We start from the raw sequence: 21,374 nt of genomic DNA, 5'->3' as shown, positions 1-21,374 counted from the left end.
AGTGAGGAGGTGGCTGGTGAACTCACTGTGGTGGATTTTAAATTTGTGTTTATTGTGTGTTTTGTTATTTTATTATATGTATGACTGCAAGGCAACAAAATTTTGTTCAGGCCGAAAGGTCTGAATGACAATAAAGGATACTTTGACTTTGAGCAAAGAGATCCTTCTGCAGTTGTACAGAACCCTAGTGAGACCACTCCTGGAGTATTGTGTGCAGTTTTGGTCCCCTAATTTGAGGAAGGACATTCTTGCTATTGAGGGAGTGCAGCGTAGGTTAATTCCCGGGATGGCGGGACTGTCATATGCTGAGAGAATGGAGCAGCTGGGCTTGTACACTCTGGAGTTTAGAAGAATGAGAGGGGATCTCATTGAAACGTATAAGATTGTTAAGGGTTTGGACACGCTAGAGGCAGGAAACATGTTCCCGATGTTGGGGGAGTCTAGAACCAGGGGCCACAGTTTAAGAATAAGGAGTAAGCCATTTAGAACGGAGACGAGGAAACACTTTTTCTCACAGAGAGTTGTGAGTTTGTGGAATTATCTGCCTCAGAGGGCGGTGGAGGCCGGTTCTCTGGATGCTTTTAATAGAGAGCTAGATAGGGCTCTTAAAAATAGCAGAGTCAGGGGATATGGGGAGAAGGCAGGAACGGGGTACTGATTGGGGATGATCAGCCATGATCACATTGAATGGCGGTGCTGGCTCGAAGGGCCGAATGGCCAACTCCTGCACCTATTGTCTATTGACCCGCTGAGTTACTCCTGCACTTTGTGTCCTTTTTCGGGCAGAGTCAACATAGTTTTATTAAATGAAAATCCATGTATAAAGAATCAATGGAGGTATAATTAAAGGCTAGATAAGGAGAAACCAAAAGTGGACATGGTTTTCAGGATTTTCAAGGGCAAAATATCGTAAGGCGAGGAAAGGGAATTCCAGGGATCATTTGATGGGAAGAGATACTGAGAGTTTAAAAAATAATAATGAAGCATACTCCTTTTCTTCGGTATTCACCAAGGAGAAGGATATTGAATTATGTGAGGTAAGGGAAACAAGTAGAGTAGCTATGGAAACTATGAGATTCAAAGAAGAGGAAGTACTGACACTTTTGAGAAATATAAAAGTGGATAAGTCTCCAGGTCCGGACAGGATATTCCCTAGGACATTGAGGGAAGTTAGTGTAGAAATAGCAGGGGCTATGACAGAAATATTTCAAATGTCATTAGAAACGGGAATAGTGCCGGAGGATTGGCGTACTGCGCATGTTGTTCCATTGTTTAAAAAGGGGTCTAAGAGTAAACCTAGCAATTATAGACCTGTTAGTTTGACGTCAGTGGTGGGCAAATTAATGGAAAGGATACTTAGAGATAATATATATAAGCATCTGGATAAACAGGGTCTGATTAGGAACAGTCAACATGGATTTGTGCCTGGAAGGTCATGTTTGACTAATCTTCTTGAATTTTTTGAAGAGGTTACTCGGGAAATTGATGAGGGTAAAGCAGTGGATGTTGTATATATGGACTTCAGTAAGGCCTTTGACAAGGTTCCTCGTGGAAGGTTGGTTAAGAAGGTTCAATGGTTGGGTATTAATGGTGGAGTAACAAGATGGATTCAACAGTGGCTGAATGGGAGATGCCAGAGAGTAATGGTGGATGGTTGTTTGTCAAGCTGGAGGCCAGTGACTAGTGGGGTGCCACAGGGATCTGTGTTGGGTCCAATGTTGTTTGTCATGTACATCAATGATCTGGATGATGGTGTGGTAAATTGGATTAGTAAGTATGCAGATGATACTAAGATAGGTGGGGTTGTGGATAATGAAGTAGATTTTCAAAGTCTACAGAGAGATTTATGCCAGTTGGAAGAGTGGACTGAAAGATGGCAGATGGAGTTTAATGCTGATAAGTGTGAGGTGCTACATCTTGGCAGGACAAATCAAAATAGGACGTACATGATAAATGGTAGGGAATTGAAGAATGCAGGTGAACAGAGGGATCTGGGAATAACTGTGCAGTTCCCTGAAAGTGGAATCTCATGTAGATAGGGTGGTAAAGAAAGCTTTTGGTGTGCTGGCCTTTATAAATCAGAGCATTGAGTATAGAAGTTGGGATGTAATGTTAAAATTGTACAAGGCATTGGTGAGGCCAATTCTGGAGTATGGGGTACAATTTTGGTCGCCTAATTATAGGAAGGATGTCAACAAAATAGAGAGAGTACAGAGGAGATTTACTGGAATGTTGCCTGGGTTTCAGCAACTAAGTTACAGAGAAAAGTTGAACAAGTTAGGGCTTTATTCTTTGGAGCGCAGAAGGTTAAGGGGGGACTTGGTAGAGGTCTTTAAAATGATGAGAGGGATAGACAGAGTTGACGTGGATAAGCTTTTCCCACTGAGATTAGGGAAGATTCAAACAAGGGGACATGACTTGAGAATTAAGGGACAGAAGTTTAGGGGTAACATGAGGGGGAACTTCTTTACTCAGAGAGTGGTGGCTGTGTGGAATGAGCTTCCAGGGAAGGTGGTGGAGGCAGGTTCGTTTTTATAATTTAAAAATAAATTGGATAGTTATATGGACGGGAAAGGAATGGAGGGTTATGGTCTGAGCGCAGGTATATGGGACTAGGGGAGAATACGTGTTCGGCACGGACTAGAAGGGTCGAGATGGCCTGTTTCCGTGCTGTAATTGTTATATGGTTATTATATGGTTATATGGCATGTGTAGAGTAATGAAAATTGATGCTGTACTTCAGCGGTATAGAATGTATACAGAGATACTTCAAACAATTAGGAGGGTGTAATGAGTCGAGTTGTACACACGTCAAGATACAACACATATTTATTAAAGTCCACTTACAGCATTGGTCTGCAGGACGTTACAGTAACTAGCAGCTAATCAGACTGAATTGCGTAAGCAAGCTCTTGGTAATATAAATCGCACATTAGGCGGAGCAACTACTAACAAGCACTACAATTGGTTAGTAGGAAATAACCAATCTACACCTTTCCTTGTAGAAACAAAATAAAGTAGAGATACGTGGATGCATGGTGGCCAAACAACATAGTAGCCGAAACACTAATAACGCATATGGGGAAGTATAAATGGTTACACAAAATCGCCGTATCTAATGGGTGGCCTGCTGACCCATCCGGCGTGTGTGCGGTACGAATCCTCATCTCCTCCTTTCACCGGTGAAGTGACTGGGGAGGGGACCGGGAATGTGACCAGGGACGGCACCGGAGACCGGTAGAGGTGGTGAAATAGGTGAGCTGGGCGTTCAACGCCGTGGAGAGGCCGCGGGGGATACAGTCTCTGGCAGTTGAGCAGCCGGCCCGGTAGTGGGAGGGTATACAAAACGTGAGACCTCTGGATACGGAGTCGCAGGACGCAGTTCCTTCACTGGAAGGAGACGTTGCTGGTTGCGTCTGTAAATGGCCCCGTCCGCGCTTACCAGGTAGGAGAGCGGTTCCTTGGCAGGGCTGTGGATGTGACCCAAATGGCCATAGCCCTTGCTGGTCTGGAGGCGAACAACCTGTCCACTGGAGAGAGGTTTAAGTGGCTTACTGGACAATGATTTTGTGCATCGTGCTTGAATTGTAGTTGTTTCTGGACCGCGGGCGGAGAACGGGCATAACATTGTTCAGTATCGGTTAGTGTGCAAGAGGCATATGAAACAGGCTTGCAGTCACCATCAGTAGTGGTCTGCAGGCAAGCAGCACTAAGTCCGTACTGGGAGGCATCACATGTGAGCGTTACGGGTAACTCCAAAGCGAAGTAGGCGAGGTTAGGTGCGCTGGCCAGCTGCAACTTGAGGATATCAATAGCTCTTTGGTGCTGCGGATACCAGGACCATGCCGTGTCTTTGTGTGTCAGTTCTCGCTGAGGTTGGGGAATAAATTTCCCCAGGTAGTTGACCATTCCAAGGAACCTTTGTAGACTCGTACCGTCAGTAGGAACCGGCATTTCGTTGACAGCAACAGCTTTTGATGGGTCTGGTCTGAGACCATCACTTGTGAAAACATGTCCATAACTTCCGCATCCCAAAACTTGCACTTCAGGGGATTGAGTTTGAGCTGAATGTCTTTGGCATGGTCCAGCACTCTCTTCAGATTGGCGTCATGCTCAGCCAAGTCACGCCCGTAAACGAGAATGTCATCAACAATGATGGCGCATGGATACCCCGCAAACAGTTGTTCCACCGTGCGCTGGAAAACCTCGCTGGCAGAGTCGATGCCAATGGGCATTCTCAGGAAGGGGAGCAAAACTGGGTGATGCCTGGGAAAACGTGTGTGGATCAGGAGGGGAGAAAGGAACATGGGAGCTGGTTACCTGGAACTGGAAAATACAATGTTTATAGCCCACCAAAATATGAGGTGTTGTTATCCTGGGTTGCGTTCTGGGGTCACCCTGGCAGTTGAGAAGGTTGGGGATAGGCAGGTGTGTCTGGGAATGGAAAGAGGAGTTGAAATGGTGTGAGATCAGGGTGGCTGAAGATAGACACAAAAAGCTGGAGTACCTCAGAGGGACATGGAGAAAAGGAATAGGTGACGTTTCAGGTCGAGACCCTTCTTCAGACAGATGGCCAATGTGGACAGGCACAGGTGACGTTGGAGGATTGCTTTTATGGTCAGTGGTGTACTAGTCTTCAGTGCTGGGGCCTTGACCATTTGTCAGCATGAAGTGGCCGGGATGCATCTACCAGGCATCCTGAATGGTAGAACTTTCCAGAGTATTGAAGAACACGGGTGGGGGGGTTGTTTGCAGGTTCCAAATGTAGCAGCATAATTAGATATTGCAGTGAAGAAGGCAGACAGGATGGTTGCCCTAATTTGCCGGGGCATTGAATACAAGGACAGGGAAGTCCCGCTACAACGTTATAACATCTTGATTCCGGTACAGCTGGCATATTCTTTGCAATTCTGGTCATTAAACCATAGGAAGGAGAGGAGAGGTTGCAGAGGAGAGCTACTGGGATGGATATTTAAATGCATTAACAGGGTTGTTTTCCATGAGCAGAGTGGACCAGATAGAGGTATCCAAGATTAGGTTTGTCGGTTAATTGGCTTCTGTAAATTGTCCTGGTGTGTACGATAGTACAATTTACTGGTGGTCACGGGTCAGCACGGACTCGGTGGGCCGAAGGGTCTGTTTCTCTAAACTAAAGTAAAATCCAGATCAATAAAGAACTTAAGGGTTAGGTCACTCAAGGCTGTGAGGAGACTTCCTTTCATTCTAACTATTGTAAACATTTGTAATTCTCTATAGCAGAAAATCTTGTCTGCGCTTGCTTATTCATTGAGTACAGTATATTCAAATAGATCAAATCTATTTATTGAGTATGGTATATTCAAATACCATAGCAAGATCAAGATCTCCACTGAGATCAATGGAGTGTAAGGAGTTTTTAATCCTCTGTGTGCTTGGATCAGTTCTGACATTAAATGGTGGAACTAGCACTAGAGTGGGGGGTGGTTAGACAACCCATCCATTGTCTATTTGTTGGAAGAGGAAACATGAGAAACAACGGAAATACGGATTCACCACCGATTTTCCGGCACCCTAGGTTAGAGAGCCTTTCTGGATTATCCGTTTTGCCGGACCAACAGAGGTCACGGCCTCTAAGAGGAGTCCAACAGTACTGGAATGGTCTGCCGAGGGGCCGAGATACTGGCCCACAAAGTCAGCCTCAGAAGTCAGTTATGGGAATGGATCTGCTGGCTTTTTATATGTGGTTAGTTTGATACTGTGTCGGAAGGATCTGCAAATGATGGTTTACACCAAAAGACATAAAATGCTGGAGTAACTCAGCAGGACAGGCAGCATCTCTGGATAGAAGGAATGGGTGACGTTTCAGGTTGGGACTGAAGAAGGGTCTTGACCCGAAACGTCACCCATTACTTCTCTCCAGAGATGTTGCCTGTCCCGCTGAGTTACTCCAGCATTTGTGTGTATCTTTAGTTTGATATTTTCACCATGATGTCAGAGCTGCGGGCATTGTATTGTGCAGCCAAGGCCACATGTAAGACTTTTAACGGTATGCAAATGGACGGCTGCCATTCATTAATTCTTCTCCCGCTCCTGCTTTATTATGCCCTCCACATGGCCTCAGATCTTGCTCAGATTCACCACCAAAGATGGAAAGTGCAGTGACTCTACATACAGCATCTCAGGAATGTATTAGTAGAGGTTCAACAAAGGTGAACACAAAATGCTGTAGTAACTCAGCAGGTCAGGCAGCATCTCTGGGGAAAAGGAATTCTGAAGTGTCTTGAATTGAAACGTCACCTATTCCTTTTCTCTAGAGATGCTGCCTGTAGAGTGGACGTAGTTACTCCAGCAGTTTGAGTCTATAAACCAGCATCTGCAGTTCCTTCCTACACAATAGTAGAGGTTCACAATCACAATAATACTTTATTAGCCAAGTATGTTTTGCAACATACGAGGAATTTCATTTGTCAAGTGAGTCATACAAATAAAAAGCAATGGAACACACAAAACACATTTTAACATCCACCACAGTGACACCTCCATATTCCTCACTGATGGAAGGGGGGAAAAAATCAAATTTCTTCCCTTCTTTGCTCTCCCGCGGTCAGGGGTCTCGAGCTCTCCGTTGACGGGACGATCTTGACTCCCGTAGCCGGCGGCGTTTGGGCCCTCCGCATTGGGACGTTCAGCTCCTGCATCGGGGGGATGTCAGCACCCCTGCGCTGGCGATCGGACCCTGCGTCGGGGCTGGTCGAACCTTTTGCAACGTTGGAGCTCCCGACTAGCCACTCCCGAGACTGCGAGCTCACGGTGGTAAAGTCTGCAGGCTTTTTAAAGTTGGAGGGATCCCAGGCAAGGGATCGGCTCCGATGTTAAGTCCATGTAGGGCTCAAGTCAATCCAAGGAGGCTTCCCGCTCCATCAATGGTAGGCCGCAGAGTGACCGGAGAATGCGATCACATGGGAATAATCAACAGTCGGTCTTTACTATAATTCTAAACAAAGCTTCATTGCAAAATCTTTACTCCTCATGGCTGCCTGCCATTGCTAAGAGTGCTTTTATTTTTCAGGAAGCATCAAGCTAGCAAGCTTGGCGTGTGGAGGTCAGCACGTGTGGGCTTGTGATTTTGACGGCGTTATTTATTTCCGTGTCGGTACACAACCGTTAAACCCCAGCATGATGCTGCCCGCTTGGATAACCATTGACTCACCAGAACAGGTAGGTAATGGGCCGATGGTGCTATTTCTCTTGGTCACTCCAAAAAGGATAGGCACAACAAGAATTTAGTTTAGTTTATTATCATCACGTACCGAGGTACAGAGAAATCAATGATTTGGATGAGAACATGCACTGCAAGATAAGCAAGTTTGCTGAAGATACAAAAGTGGGCGGTTTTGCAGATACTGAAGATGGTTGTGAAAATTTCTGCAGGATCTTAATCGATTGGCCAGGTGGGCGGAGGAATGGTTAATGGAAGTGTGAGGTGTTGCATTTTTGGACGTATATCAAGGGCAGGACCTACACAGTGAATGGTAGGGCTCTGGGTTGTGTTGTAGAGCAGAGGGATCGAGGAGTGCAGGTGCATGGTTACTTAAAGGTCGAGTCGCAGGTAGATAGGGTGGTCAAAAAGGCTTCTGGTACATTGGCCTTCATCAGTCAGAGTATTGAGTATAGAAGTTGGAAGGTCATGTTGCAGTTGTATAAGACGTTGGTGAAGCTTATAGAGGTGTACAAAATCATGAGCGGAATAGATGCACAGTCTCTTCCCCAGAGTAGGTGAATCGAGGACCAGAGGACATCGGTGTTTAAGGTGATGGGGAAAAGATTAATAGGAATCTGAGGGGTGCCTTTTTCACACCAAGGGTGGTGGGTGTATGGAACAAGCTGCCAGAGGAGGTAGTTGAGGCTGGGACTATCCCACCGTTCAAGAAACAGTTAGACAGGTATATGGATTTTGATTCCCAAAATTATCTGTACTGATGACTTCGATATCGATTTATAGAAACATAGAAAATAGGTGCAGGAGTAGGCCGTTCGGCCCTTCGAGCCTGCACCGCCATTCAATATGATCATGGCTGATCATCCAACTCAGTATCCTGTACCTGCCTTCTCTCCATACCCCCTGATCCCTTTAGCCACAAGGGCCACATCTAACTCCCTCTTAAATATAGCCAATGAACTGGCCTCAACTACCTTCTGTGGCAGAGAATTCCAGATTCACCACTCTCTGTGTGAAAAATGTTTTTCTCATCTCGGTCCTAAAAGACTTCCCCCTTATCCCGGAACTGTGACCCCTTGTTCTGGACTACCCCAACATCGGGAACAATCTGCCTGTCCAACCCCTTAAGAATTTTGTAAGCTTCTATAAGATCCCTCCTCAATCTTCTAAATTCTAGCGAGTACAAGCCGAGTCTATCCAGTCTTTCTTCATATGAAAGTCCTGCCATCCCAGGAATCAGTCTGGTGAACCTTCTCTGTACTCCCTCTATGGCAAGATTGTCTTTCCTCAGATTAGGAGACCAAAACTGTACACAATACTCCAGGTGTGGTCTCACCAAGGCCCTGTACAACTGCAGTAGAATCTCCCTGCTCCTATACTCAAATCCTTTTGCTATGAATGCTAACTTACCATTCACTTTCTTCACTGCCTGCTGCACCTGCATGCCTACTTTCAATGACTGGTGTACCATGACACCCAGGTCTCGTTGCATCTTTTCCTAATCGGCCACCATTCAGATAATATTCCACTTTCCTGTTCTTGCCACCAAAGTGGATAACCTCACATTTATCCACATTATACTGCATCTGCCATGCATTTGCCCACTCACCAACCTATCTAAGTCACCTTGCAGCCTCCTAGCATCCTCCTCACAGCTAACACTGCCCCCCAGCTTTGTATCATTCGCAAACTTGGAGATGTTGCATTCAATTCCCTCGCCCATATCATTAATATATATTGTAAATAGCTGGGGTCCCAGCACTGAACCTTGCGGTACCCCACTAGTCACTGCCTGCCATTCTGAAAAGGACCCGTTTACTCCTACTCTTTGCTTCCTGTGTGCCAGCCAGTTCTCTATATGAAATTGAGCAAAAAGTTGTGCTGAGTTGAAATGGTTTATTTTGATAGTGTCTGGTGAAAGGTAATCATTTAAGTGGTCCACCGAATAGAGTGTATTGATCTTGATTTTGCTGTTAGTAGTGAAGGAAAATCTTGAAATTACTCAGAAGGCTGGATATATAAATAAACTGAAATGAGAAGATGCAACGTGCTATCCTAAAGGACAGTTGAGATGAATAATATAGATAAATGGAGAAGATAAGATGGGAATGGAATTGTAAATTGATGGGAGTGTGTAAAAAGGAATTGCAGATGCTGATCGACACAAAGCTGGAATGACTCAGCTGGAAAGGCAGCATCTCTGGAGAGAAGGAATGGGTGACGTTTTGGGTCGAGACCCTTCGTCAGATTGATAGTATCAGATAAAGCAAGGAGGGCAGAGCCTCCTATAGAGCAAAACACACACATTCCTAAAGGGCTGAAATATGTGCAACTGGGCTGTGAAGTTGCACAGTAATTAATTTACCCATTGCTTTGAGTTTCATGGAACTGATTTGGACTTTAACACTAATTTCACAAAGGATATGCCTCTTGACATTGCAAAACAAGCTTCTTGTTTTTGCGATTTCCACCGTCGTACTTATTCCTCCTCCTCCTCCCATCTACTCAGGGTTACAGGGTTTACAGGGTTTCCTTTATTGTCATTCAGACCGAAGTCTGAACAAATTTTCGTGCCTGCAGTCATACATACATACAATACAATAAAAAAACAACAATAAACACATATTAACATCCACCACAGTGAGTCCACATAGCACCTTCTCACTGTGATGGAGGCAAAAGTCTTAGGGCTGCAGTCTCTCCCCTCCTCTTCTCTCTCTGCGCTGAGGCGATACCCACCGGGCGATGTAGCAAACAGTCCCGCGGCTCAAACACCGCGGCCCCGGGGTGGTCGAAGCTGCCGTCCACCAGTCCTGCTGACACAGCCGCTGGCCCGCGGCTGAACCCCGGACTCAGGTCACGGCTGCCAGAACACCATCCCAGCCACCGGAGCACCGTTCCAGCCCCGAGCCGGATCGCCCTCACGTGAGTGCCGTTACTGTCTCAGCCTCGCGCCAGGCCGCCCCGACATGGGCGCCGCTCCTCCCTCGGGCTGGGCCGGGCAGCCCCGACATGGGCGCCGCTCCTCCCTCGGGCTGGGCCGGGCACCCCGACCGGGGCGCCGCTCCTCCCTCGTGCTGGGCCGGGCAGCCCCGACATGGGCGCCGCTCCTCCCTCGGGCTGGGCAGCCCCGACATGGCGCCGCTCCTCCCTCGTTCCGTGCACCCCGACATTTCCCGCTCCTCCCTCGGTCCGGCAGCCCCGACATGGCCCTCTCCTCCCTCGGGCTGGGCCGGGCAGCCCCGACATGGCGCCGATCCTCCCTAGGGCTGGGCAGGCCCAGACATGGGCGCCGTTCCTCCCTCGGCAGGGCAGCCCCGACTGGGCGCCGCCTAATCCATAGGGACCTGGCCGGGCTAGCCCCGAAATGGGAGTCCGCTCCTCCCTAGGCTGGGAGCCCGAAATGTGCGCGTTACTCCCTCGGGCAGGGCCAGCCCCGACATGGGCGCCGCTCCTCCCTCGGGCCGGGCAGCCCCGACATGGGCGCCGCTCCTCCCTCGGGCTGGGCCGGGCAGCCCCGACATGGGCGCCGCTCCTCCCTCGGGCTGGGCCGGGCAGCCCCGACATGGGCGCCGCTCCTCCCTCGGGCTGGGCCGGGCAGCCCCGACATGGGCGCCGCTCCTCCCTCGGGCTGGGCAGCCCCGACATGGGCGCCGCTCCTCCCTCGGGCCGGGCAGCCCCGACATGGGCGCCGCTCCTCCCTCGGGCCGGGCAGCCCCGACATGGGCGCCGCTCCTCCCTCGGGCCGGGCAGCCCCGACATGGGCGTCGCTCCTCCCTCGGGCTGGGAGCGCCGCACCTCCCCGAGCTCGGCCACTCCGATGGGAGCATCGTTCCTTCCTCGGACCTGGCCGCCCCCCGGGAGCGTCACAGCCCCTCACGAAAGCACTGTTCCAGCCCCCGAGCCGGGCCGTCCTCACGAGAGCGAGCCCAGGGCGAGTCCTGGCGGGCTCTGCCTCCAGAGTCCCGAGGTCGCCAGCTCCGCCATTAGGCCTCAGCGCAGACGGAGGCAGAGAAGGGGAATACGACAAAAAGTCGCATTCCCCCGCAGGGAGAGACAGCAAGCCCCGTTTCAACCCTCCCCCCCCAAACACAAACTAAAAAAACAAAAACTGGACTAGCCAAAACGAAATAAACAACACAAAAAAAGCAAAAACAAACGGACTGCAGGTGAGCCGCTGCTGCCAGGGCAGCGCCGCCACTTCGTACTCGTCTAATTTCCTGCCTCCACTATTTCATCCCCACATGACGGGCAATGACTGCTTTAAAGTTCTAACGTGTTGTATTTAAGGATTCATCTCCTGTGTGTTTTTGTATGTGTGGGGAAAACGGCAAGGAAAGTAAAGCAGTTTGGTTGTGGTTGATGACCTTGAATCATTGACCTTGAAGCATCAATACCATGTCATTGGGTCATACAGCACAGAAACTGTCCCTTCGGCCCAACTTACCCATGCCAAGCAAGATGTCCCATCTACATTGGTCGCACATGCCTGCATTTGGTCCATTTCTCATCAAATGTTCCTGATGTCTTTTAAATGTTATAGCACCTGCTTCAACTACCTCCTCTGGAAGCTTGTTCCATATATCCACAACCACATATCTCCAGACTCCAGTGGAGTATAGAGAGGAAAAAAATAACTGAGGGATGAAGTCCAATTGATTTTGTCCATTGCATTACAGCTATGTTTGAAAATTGTATAGGTGTTTGTCCCAAAGTTTTGTGATTAAACAAAATAACAGGAGTGGATAGCCACACTACAGGTCCACGCACTGATTTGTCTGGCAACTGGTGGTCCACCCTCCCTCTTTAATCCGGTCAAAATCTCCCCCTTCCTGAAGTCCCCCTAAAAATATGGCACCTAGGCCGGGTGAGGCCTCATCGGCACTTCCACAGCAGATCGGCAGGTCAAATTTGCAGCCTGCGGCGAGGGTTCTGGAACTCCGGCCCAGCTGGGGCCGGAAAATCTGTTCCCATAGCCGACTTCCACGGCCGACTTTGCGAACTGATATCTCGGCCACCCAAGGCCGTGACCTCTGCTGGTCCGGCAAAACGGATAATCCAGAAAGGCTCTGGAACCAAGGGTGCCAGAAAATCTGTGGTGGATCCGTAATAATGTGTACCCATTTACATGTAAAAATATCCTCGAAGGGTCGAATGGCCTACTCCTGCACCTATTGTCTATTGTCGATCTGATCAAAATGCTGGAGGACCTGATTAGAGCCTTTCTACAGTGATCTTGGCATCAAGCACATGATATGAAGTATTTTTCCTTGACCTTTAAACTATATTTAGTCCACTTTAAACACTCAGTGCAAGTAATTAATCAGTGTGGATTGTAAGTAGAACCAGTTATCGAGCAATCATTAGATAAATTTACAAGTGAATTCCGATGATTAAGACAAATTAAAATTAATGATTCGTTTCTGCAGGTAATTAGAATGTTAGTGGGTTTGGTTAATGAGACAATGAAAGAGATTCAAGCCTTTGTGGCGAGGAATAGTTGCAGAACGTGTTTGGCCTTGTCCTTCGTGAGTGTACCTTTGAGATATTACAGTTGTGATCAACCATCTACCTATCAAGTTGCTATCTATACCTGAGTAAATTCACTTACTATGCTGATAACAATGACTAAAATAAAAGACGCAAAGTGCTGGAGTAACTCAGCTAGTCAGGCGGCATCCCTGGAGAAGGTGGATAGGTGATGTTTCGGGTCAGAACCCTTCTTCAGACCTGAATTGTCATCTGTACATGTTTAAGAAGGAACTGCAGATGCTGGAAAATCGAAGGTAGACAAAAATGCTGGAGAAATTCAGCGGGTGAGGCAGCATCTATGGAGCGAAGGAAATAGGCAACGTTTCTGGTCGAAACCCTTCTTCAGACTTCAGTCGTCTGACGAAGGGTTTCGACCCAAAACGTTGCCTATTTCCTTCGCTCCATAGATGCTGCCTCACCCGCTGAGTTGTGTCTACCTGTGTTCTGTACATGTTTTCCAGGAATGCTACCTTACCTGCTGAGTTTAGTTTAGAGATAAAAGCAGAAACAGGCACTTTGGCCTACTGAGTCCGGACCGACCAGTGATCCGCGCACATTAACACTATCTTACACACACACACAAGGGACAATTTACACTTATGCCAAGCCAATTAACCTACAAACCTGCACGTCTTTGGAGGAACATGAAGATCTCGGGGAAAACCCATGCGGTCACGGGGAGAACGCACAAACTCCGTACAGACAGCACCCGTAATCGGGATTGAACCTGATGCTGCAAGAAATGTAAGGCAGCAACTCCACTGCTGCGCCACCAATCCACCCTGTCTTTTTTTTGTAAACTAGCATCTGCAGTTCCTTAGGGGCGGCACAGTAGCACAGCGGTAGAGTTGCTGCCTTACAGCGCCAGAGACCCAGGTTAAATCATGAGTACGAGTGCTGTCTGTACGGGGTTTGTACATTCTCTTTGTGACCACGTGGGGTTTCTCTGGGTGCTCTGGATTCCTCCCACACTCCAAAGACAAGCAGGTCTGTAGGTTAATTGGCTTTGGTAATTTGGTAATTATAAAATGTCCCTAGTATGTAAAGTAGTGTATGGGGTGTCGCTGTTTGTCGCGGACTTGGTAGGCCAAAGGTCCTATTCCTGCGCTGTATCTCTAAACTAAGTTTTGTTTCTAAACTATAAACACTTGCCTCCCCACTAACTGCCGTCAGAAGATGATGCACCTGAATTGTTTAAATCCAGTTGGTAAATTGTGCAGTCTTAACTTTTGAGACACTTCAAAGTTTAGAGACCTCTTCTTGTAAAATTGCCAAGTAAATTGTGAACATTACGCCAAACTTTAACATGAGCAACACTGCCATATATACTCATAACTTTCAAAGCGCCTCCTGAATTGCATTAATCAATGTGTGACTTGCTAGGAGAGTTCTCCCCATTTGGGTGTCAACCCTCTCTAACAGCCCTAATAGTAACCATGTCAATGAAGCAATCTAGTTATGTCCGATCCCTCATTAATATATTACCACAGGCTTTTGCTGAGAGTTTTGAGCATGAAGTCAATACTTTTATTGCATTTATAATATTATGGTTAATGTTGAGTTCAATGCTAGATCACAGTTTGGAAAAGGCTAGCAAATAGCAGGAGGATTTGGAACCTCTGTATTAATGCCCATATAATAGAAATTTCAGATTTGGTGCTGCACATGTAGGAAGAGGCAGCAATTGTGTGATGTTTGTACGTCCTCCCTGAGACCGCGTGGGTTTTCTCAGGGTGCTCTGGTTTTTTCCCCACACTCCAAAGACGTACGGGTTTGTAGGCTTGGCCTAAATTTAAATAGTCCCTAGTGTGTAGGTTAGTGTTAGTGTGCGGGGAGTGCTGGTCGGTGAGGAACTGGTGGGCCATAGGGCGTTTCCATGCTGTATCTCTAAACTAAACTATTGTATTATCCATTGAGCAGTTTACAAACCTGTTGTGCTGCTGCAAGTAAATATCATTGTTCTGTTTCAGTTGAACCCTGACATGTTGATAGGAACACTACTCAGATGAAGCCCAGCTTAGCAGTGCCCAAGCAACAATACCAGTGCTTTTCATTCAGTGGTTGCTATTTTAAATTCATATCCTTTCTCTTGTCGCTGTGGTAACTCGTTTGTCTTGAAAGAATCAACTGATTCATTGCGGGAGTGGTTCTGTTCCCAGTTTAAGTTTCTGATCTTTTCTAAACAATTATTGACGCAGCAACTAAACTCTGCCTGCAGAGAATGTACAGCCTAGTTACCAGAGCCAGACATGACTATCAGCCTTTATTTGTTCTGATCCAGTTTTGATTTGTCTGCAGCAGTCCAAGTTAAAACCTGTGAACTCTGATCTCACAAACGTTATATTGCAAAGTTGCTGTACTTCATTTGCAAACATGTAATTCTAGTCAAACTCTTTATTGCTTGTGTGGTTATGGTTCAAGTGTAAACTCCAACTGTATTAGTTAGTTAACTAAGAAGTTGCATTTGTCGTAGGGAGAAGAACTTGAAAGATTTGAACATTTTTAAAATCTTCCTCTCACAATGTAAGGAGATGGACAAACAAGGAACTGCAGGTGTTTAAGAAGGAACTGCAGATGCTGGAAAATCGAAGGTAGACAAAAATGCTGGAGAAACTCAGCGGGTGAGGCAGCATCTGTGGAGCGAAGGAAATAGGCAAAGTTTCGGGCCGAAACCCTTCTTCAGACTGAACTGAAGAACTGCAGGTGCTGGGTTTACAAAAAACAACACATTTTGACAAAGGGTCCCAACCCTAATATCACCTGTCCATGTTCTTCAGAGATGCTGCCTGGCCCGCAGAGTTACTCCAGCATTTTGTGTCTTGCTCTTGTTACAATTTCTTCCTTCCTATTTAAAACCAGACTATCTGATCTGTTTCTGATATTGCACTGTCCCTCCGAGTGAAGTCTGATACAAACTACTAGATAAAACAACTTGCCACTTTCTTGCTTCTGGTTAATAGTTCTCCAGTCTCACACTCCAGGGCTCCCATACTGAGCTACCCTGTTCCTTTTTATAAATAGCCACAAATGCTCATCTGCTTTGATGCTTCTTGCCAATTTGTGCTACTGATCAATTTTATTCTCCCATATTAACTTTTTAGCCTTGTGATTTAGTCTTCCTGGAAAATTCTCTCCTGTGGAATACTCCACAATTTTGACACTTCATATGCTGTAGTTTTTTTATGTAATATTTTCCTTGATCTCTGATTAGCCATGGTTAGTTTCCCTTTCTCTTTGAGTCACCCTTTCTGCTGGCGACCATGAAGTTGTTACTTAAATATCTGACTGCTCATCTGCTGACCTTTCCTTTAGTCTACTTTCCCAGTTCATTCTGGACAACTCTTCCTTTGAGACTTTAGAGATACAACACGGAAACAGGCCCTTCACCAACCGAGTCCGCACCGACCAACAATCACCCCATACACTAGATAGGGACAGAGTAGGGACAATTTACAGAAGCCAATTAATGTAAAAACCTGCATGTCTTTGGAATGTGGGAGGAAACCAGAGATGCCGGAGAAAGCCCACTCGGTCACAGGGAGAACGTACAAACTCCGAACAGGCGTCAGTCAGGATCTAATCTGTGTCTCTAGTGCTGCAAGGCAGCAACTCTACTGCTGTGCCACAGTGCCGCCAACCTTTACAATGTCTTTTTTACGTTGAGGACACTGAAACCAGAAGTGCTTTTTGTTTGAGACATTGCAAACAATCGTCATATTTTACTCGATTCTAAATACTAACAAGAATTCACTGAGAAGGATAGTTCAATGCGTTGTGAATGTTCCATGGAAAAACTGCAGAGTTTTGTGACACTTGCAACATTCATGAGACTACCAGCACTCATTAACAAAAAGAGATGATTTTCTACCACGTGAGTGCATATTTACAATGCAGTTCACGTTTCAACCAGAGAGCTCGTTGTAAACAATTCCAGCCTGCTTTTATCTCACAGCATGGGAGTAAAACTCCCTTAATCCAGCACACATGGGATTTTTAACATTGATGGACTAGCAGATTTTCCAGATTCTTGGCTGTTACTCTTCTAAATACAGTTTTAAATGCGCCCCTGACCAGCAATGGACCTATCAGGTAATGTCCTGCCTGAAGATGGACACAAAATGCTGGAGTAACTCAGCGGGACAGGCAGTACCTCTGGAGAAAAGGAATGGGTGACTTTTCGGGTCGAGACCCTTCTTCAGACTCGACTCAATGTCCTGCCTGAGGTCATTTTTGATGGTCTGGATTGGTCTGTTTTATTCTCGCCTCCACCTCTTCACCCCACCCCCTACTTTTAGTCTGAAGAAGGGACTGATCCAAAACATCGCCTATTCTTTTTCACCAGTGAGGCCGCCTCATTGCTGAGTTACTCCAGCAATTTGTGTCTATCTTTGGTATAAATTAGCATCAGCAGTTCTTTGTTTCTATACTTTTAACTTGCCTTTTTTCAGATGTTATACAGTTGGATTAATGTTTTCCATGAATTCATTAATCCACCCTTAAAGGGAGCATTAGAAACAGGGCCCCGGTTGAAATGGAGAATAGGAACCAGGCCCCAGGGTGCTTGGAGAGAGTGCAAGTACCAAGGCTTCTCCCCAGTAAATTGGAAGGAAGCAAGCCATACTTCACCTGGCAAGCTCGAGGACAGACTATTGGTATTCCTGATTCCTAAATAGTCTGATAATTGAATCTGAAGAAAGGTCTCGACCCGAAACATCACCCATCCCTTCTCTCCAGAGATGCTGCCTGTCCCGCTGAGTTACTCCAATTTTTGTGTCTATCTTCGGTCTAAACCAGCATCTGCAGTTACCTTCCTACACATTGAATATCAGTGTTCTACTGTATTTTATAAAGTATTTTTCTGTTTCTTTGTAAAGAACACCAACCAAGAAGAAAAGGTTCTAAAAAGAATTTACATTTTTATTGCAATCTTCGTAACCAGTGGCACTGATTATTTAAAACTATGTAATGCGATCTTTTAAGTTACGAAGTTATATGATCTTTGGTCTTTAAATTGATTATAAATACATTACACATAGAGTGCATATCATAATACCTCACTCTCTCATGCTAATGTTTACCAAAAGTAAATTCAGCACATTCATTTGGTTCATTTTTCTCAAAAAAGGCAAGATGAGGCATATATTTGAAGCTTTAACAGCACACTGAGTGACCTTATTTGATAGTTACATAATCACAAGTAGAGTCTGTGTCCTTCAAAAGTGCTTGGAGTCATGTGGTCATTTCTAGAGGATGTAGTTATTCATTTCCTGTATATTTAGACAGTATACTAGTATATTAAAAATAAGTTCCAGGATTCCATTTTATTTTTCTATTTTCCATTTAAAGCCTTTAGGAACACAGCTGTACAATGTATATTGTAGCTCCAATGATCAGATGCTTTGGGCCATTGATAATCGTGGAAATGTGCACGTACGAATTGGAATAACGGAGGCAATGCCTGTAGGCACTGATTGGGAGCATGTTCCAGGTAAAATTTAAAATGATTTATTCCGTGACCCAACCTATAGTCCTTCCTACACACTGATAGTCCTTAATTATTTTCTTCTATTTCAGTTTATGTTTTTCTTCATCTAAACTTCAGTTTTTTGATTCTTAACTGAAATGTTTGAACTTTACTGTTTAAATATTTCTGTTCAAATATTTATTTTATTGTTCTCTCCACAAGGTCCCGTTTAGTTCAGTTTCCTGTCGTGCACTCATTTTGGTAGGGTTTGTTTTCCAAATATCCCCCGCTTATCAGGCTGCAAACTTCCTCTTCTTTCTTGCACGGAGGCAGATTAAGTTGTACTGGTAACCCACTGAAATTCCAGGTAGAGTTAATGTATAATGATAAATGATGTTTTTAAGAAAGGATTTAAGAAATTGCGTCAGCAGGAGGAATTATCTGCTCCTCAGTAAAACTCTTTTAGTTTCAATAGTTCATATATAAAGCATGCAATTTATTGAACTTATTAAAGAGCTGCTTTAATATTTTAACAGGTTTGCAGGCAAGTCAATTAGCAGTGAGCAACCGAACAGTTTGGGTACGTTGTTCTAATGGAGATGTGGCACGTCGTTATGGCATAACAAGCAAAAATCCTCCTGGTGATTATTGGAAAAAGATTCCTGGCAATGTGGCTTGCATAACAAGTAAGTTCAAACTCAAGTCCAACAGATCGAGCAAGGGGGAAGATACAGAATATAGTTCTCAGCATTGTAGAACATTGTAGCGCACCAATTCCTTGGAATGAAGAGAATGACTTTTTCTACCAATTATATTTCTGATTGATAGACACAAAATGCTGGAGTAACAGCATCTCTGGATAGACTTGAGTATGAAGAAGGGTCTCGACCCGAAACGTCGCCCATTCCTTCTATCCAGAGAATTTGCCTGTGCCGCTGAGTTAATCCAGCGTTTTGTGTCTATCTTTTGTGTAAACCAGCACCTACAGTTCCTTCAGTATTAGGTTAGTTTTTAGAGATACAGCGCGGAAACAGGCCCTTTGGCCTACCGTCCACATGATCCCCACATACATTAACACTATCCTACACACACTAGGGACAATTTTACACATACACCAAGCCAATTAACCTAACTCTTTGGAGTATGGGAGGAAACCAAAGATCTCGGTGAAAACCCACGTGGTCACAGGGAGAATGTACAAACTCTGTACAGACAGCACCCTTGGTCGGGATTGAATCCGGGTCTCAGACACTAAGGCAGCAACTCTACTGCTTCGCCACCGTGCATTTCCTTCCTATGTGTATATATATATATATATATATCTGATGGCTTTTCCGTAGAAAATGCTCGCTTTTGATCATCCTATAGCATTAAGAATATACCAGTAATTCCAAGGATAAATTTGCTTTGTGATTCTAATGTTTGTTTTCAATTTGTTCTCACTTTCCACACAGTAACTCCTCAAGATGAACTGTGGGGCATCAGTAATGGAGGTTCTCTCCTTCAAAGACTAACCAAGAATTTTAGCCACACTGATTCACTGGTTAACCACAACCGTAATGTTGCTTTGGGGCCATGCGATGACTTTGATGATGAGTGGGAGATTATCTGACCATTGGAAGCATAGCTTTTTGCAGCATTGAGGCCATTTAATCAAGCAATTTAGATCACTTTTTTTTGTACACAATGTTAAAACTATTAGGGATAAAAATTGCATTCAGTTGAAGTTTTCTAAGTTATCAATGTTATAATTGATATGTTATAATTGATATGGCTTTGTGATTCTGCCGGTATCGATATATATATAAATCACTACACTATTGAATAGGGACTGACTGCTTGGTATCCTATCTTCAATTGGACAATTAATGCCAGAGTATGCTCCGATAGAATATATATTTGGACTGCCTTGTGCCAATCATTTAACAATCCACATAAATAGCTCTGATGTGTTGCTTTCCTGCAGCTGTTTGACATACCCTCATACTTGAAAGGTTTGTGTGCAGTTTTGTTGATTTATATGACCATGAATAAAGCACGATAATTTTGTCAGAGTTTGATCTGCACCCAAGTTGCAGCTGTATGGAAAGCATGTGTATTTCCATGACCTTCAATTCAAAACCTGCAATTCAACTTAATTTCTATGACTGGAAGCCAGCAGTCTCCGATTTTAAACACTTACTCTATCATGGATTTTATTAAGTAAACTGTACAATATACTTGTACAATAGTGTAGATAATTTAGAACAGTTTTATGTTATTATTTAAGATATTAGTATACAGCAGTAAAACCCTAATTGTAGATATCATAACAGTACATTATTCAACTCATTGATTGAATTAAAGTATCGTTTTGAAATAAGTTGTACATCTATTTAAATTTTGTGTTGAATTATTATGCTATCTTCCCAAAAAGCCTTTTGCTAAATATAATTTACTGTAAACAGTATCTGTGTACAACTGTAGTAATAATTTGAGGTTTTAGTAATTTTAATTTTTTTAATCCTTTTAAGTGACAGAACCTGGCTATAAAATTATCGGCAAAACTGATTAGTGATGCTTATTCCCTAGCTTACTGCGAAACTAAAGATGTTTACACGTTTGGGATAAATATTAACCCCATGTTTATGTACAGATGAGAAGCAGTTTCTGTACATAATGAAAGTTTAGTCCGTTGCAATTTGCACTTTGAGCATTTCTATTGAGTATTTTGTGAAAATACATATTTAATATCTTGACATAACATTATAATCTGATTTGTAGCATTCATGGTGAGGTATGTAATGTCCCATTATATTGAAATGATGTACTTTTGTTCTGGAATGAGACAATTTTTTTCCAGCGTAAATGACAGTGTGAAATATCCCAAAATAAATATCAGGTAGCAAGTTAAATATTCCACAAACAACAGCACCTTTTGTACAAAAAAAGCTAACCATGGATTGGTTAATTCATTTGCCCAAACATTGCTGGTTCATTCTGAAACCTTTATTCAACGTTCTGCATAAATCCTTTTAAGCCACAAAGGATTTGTGCAACCAGCATTGTCGATGTATAACTGTACATGCCAGATCCCCAGATAATTGTTTGGAAAAATTAAACTCCTGAAAGCTTGTTCTATGTAGGGAATGAGAAGCCCACTTGTCTGATCATTTACCTTTAACTTGCCTTCAAATAAAT

General features: G+C 44.7%; 1 protein-coding gene across 3 annotated transcripts in view; it reads left to right on the top strand.

Moving 5' to 3' along the window:
- Positions 1 to 20,568, top strand: part of tecpr2 (tectonin beta-propeller repeat containing 2) — an 85,956-nt gene extending 65,388 nt beyond the window's left edge. For 2 of the 3 annotated variants that reach the window (XM_033026495.1, XM_033026494.1), the window contains exons 17-20: positions 7,049 to 7,197; positions 18,077 to 18,218; positions 18,731 to 18,880; positions 19,649 to 20,568. In XM_033026495.1, the coding sequence (XP_032882386.1) occupies positions 7,049 to 7,197; positions 18,077 to 18,218; positions 18,731 to 18,880; positions 19,649 to 19,806 (599 nt within the window). In that variant the 3' untranslated portion in view covers positions 19,807 to 20,568. Of the gene's footprint in view, positions 1 to 7,048; positions 7,198 to 18,076; positions 18,219 to 18,730; positions 18,881 to 19,648 lie in introns of those variants that run through there. The other variant, XR_004413013.1, reaches the window with a different exon arrangement.
- The last annotated feature ends 806 nt before the right edge of the window (positions 20,569 to 21,374 follow it).

This window comes from Amblyraja radiata, chromosome 9 (genome assembly GCF_010909765.2).
Source record: "Amblyraja radiata isolate CabotCenter1 chromosome 9, sAmbRad1.1.pri, whole genome shotgun sequence".
Lineage (NCBI taxonomy): Eukaryota > Metazoa > Chordata > Chondrichthyes > Rajiformes > Rajidae > Amblyraja > Amblyraja radiata.
This window is presented reverse-complemented; position numbering and strand designations above follow the sequence as displayed.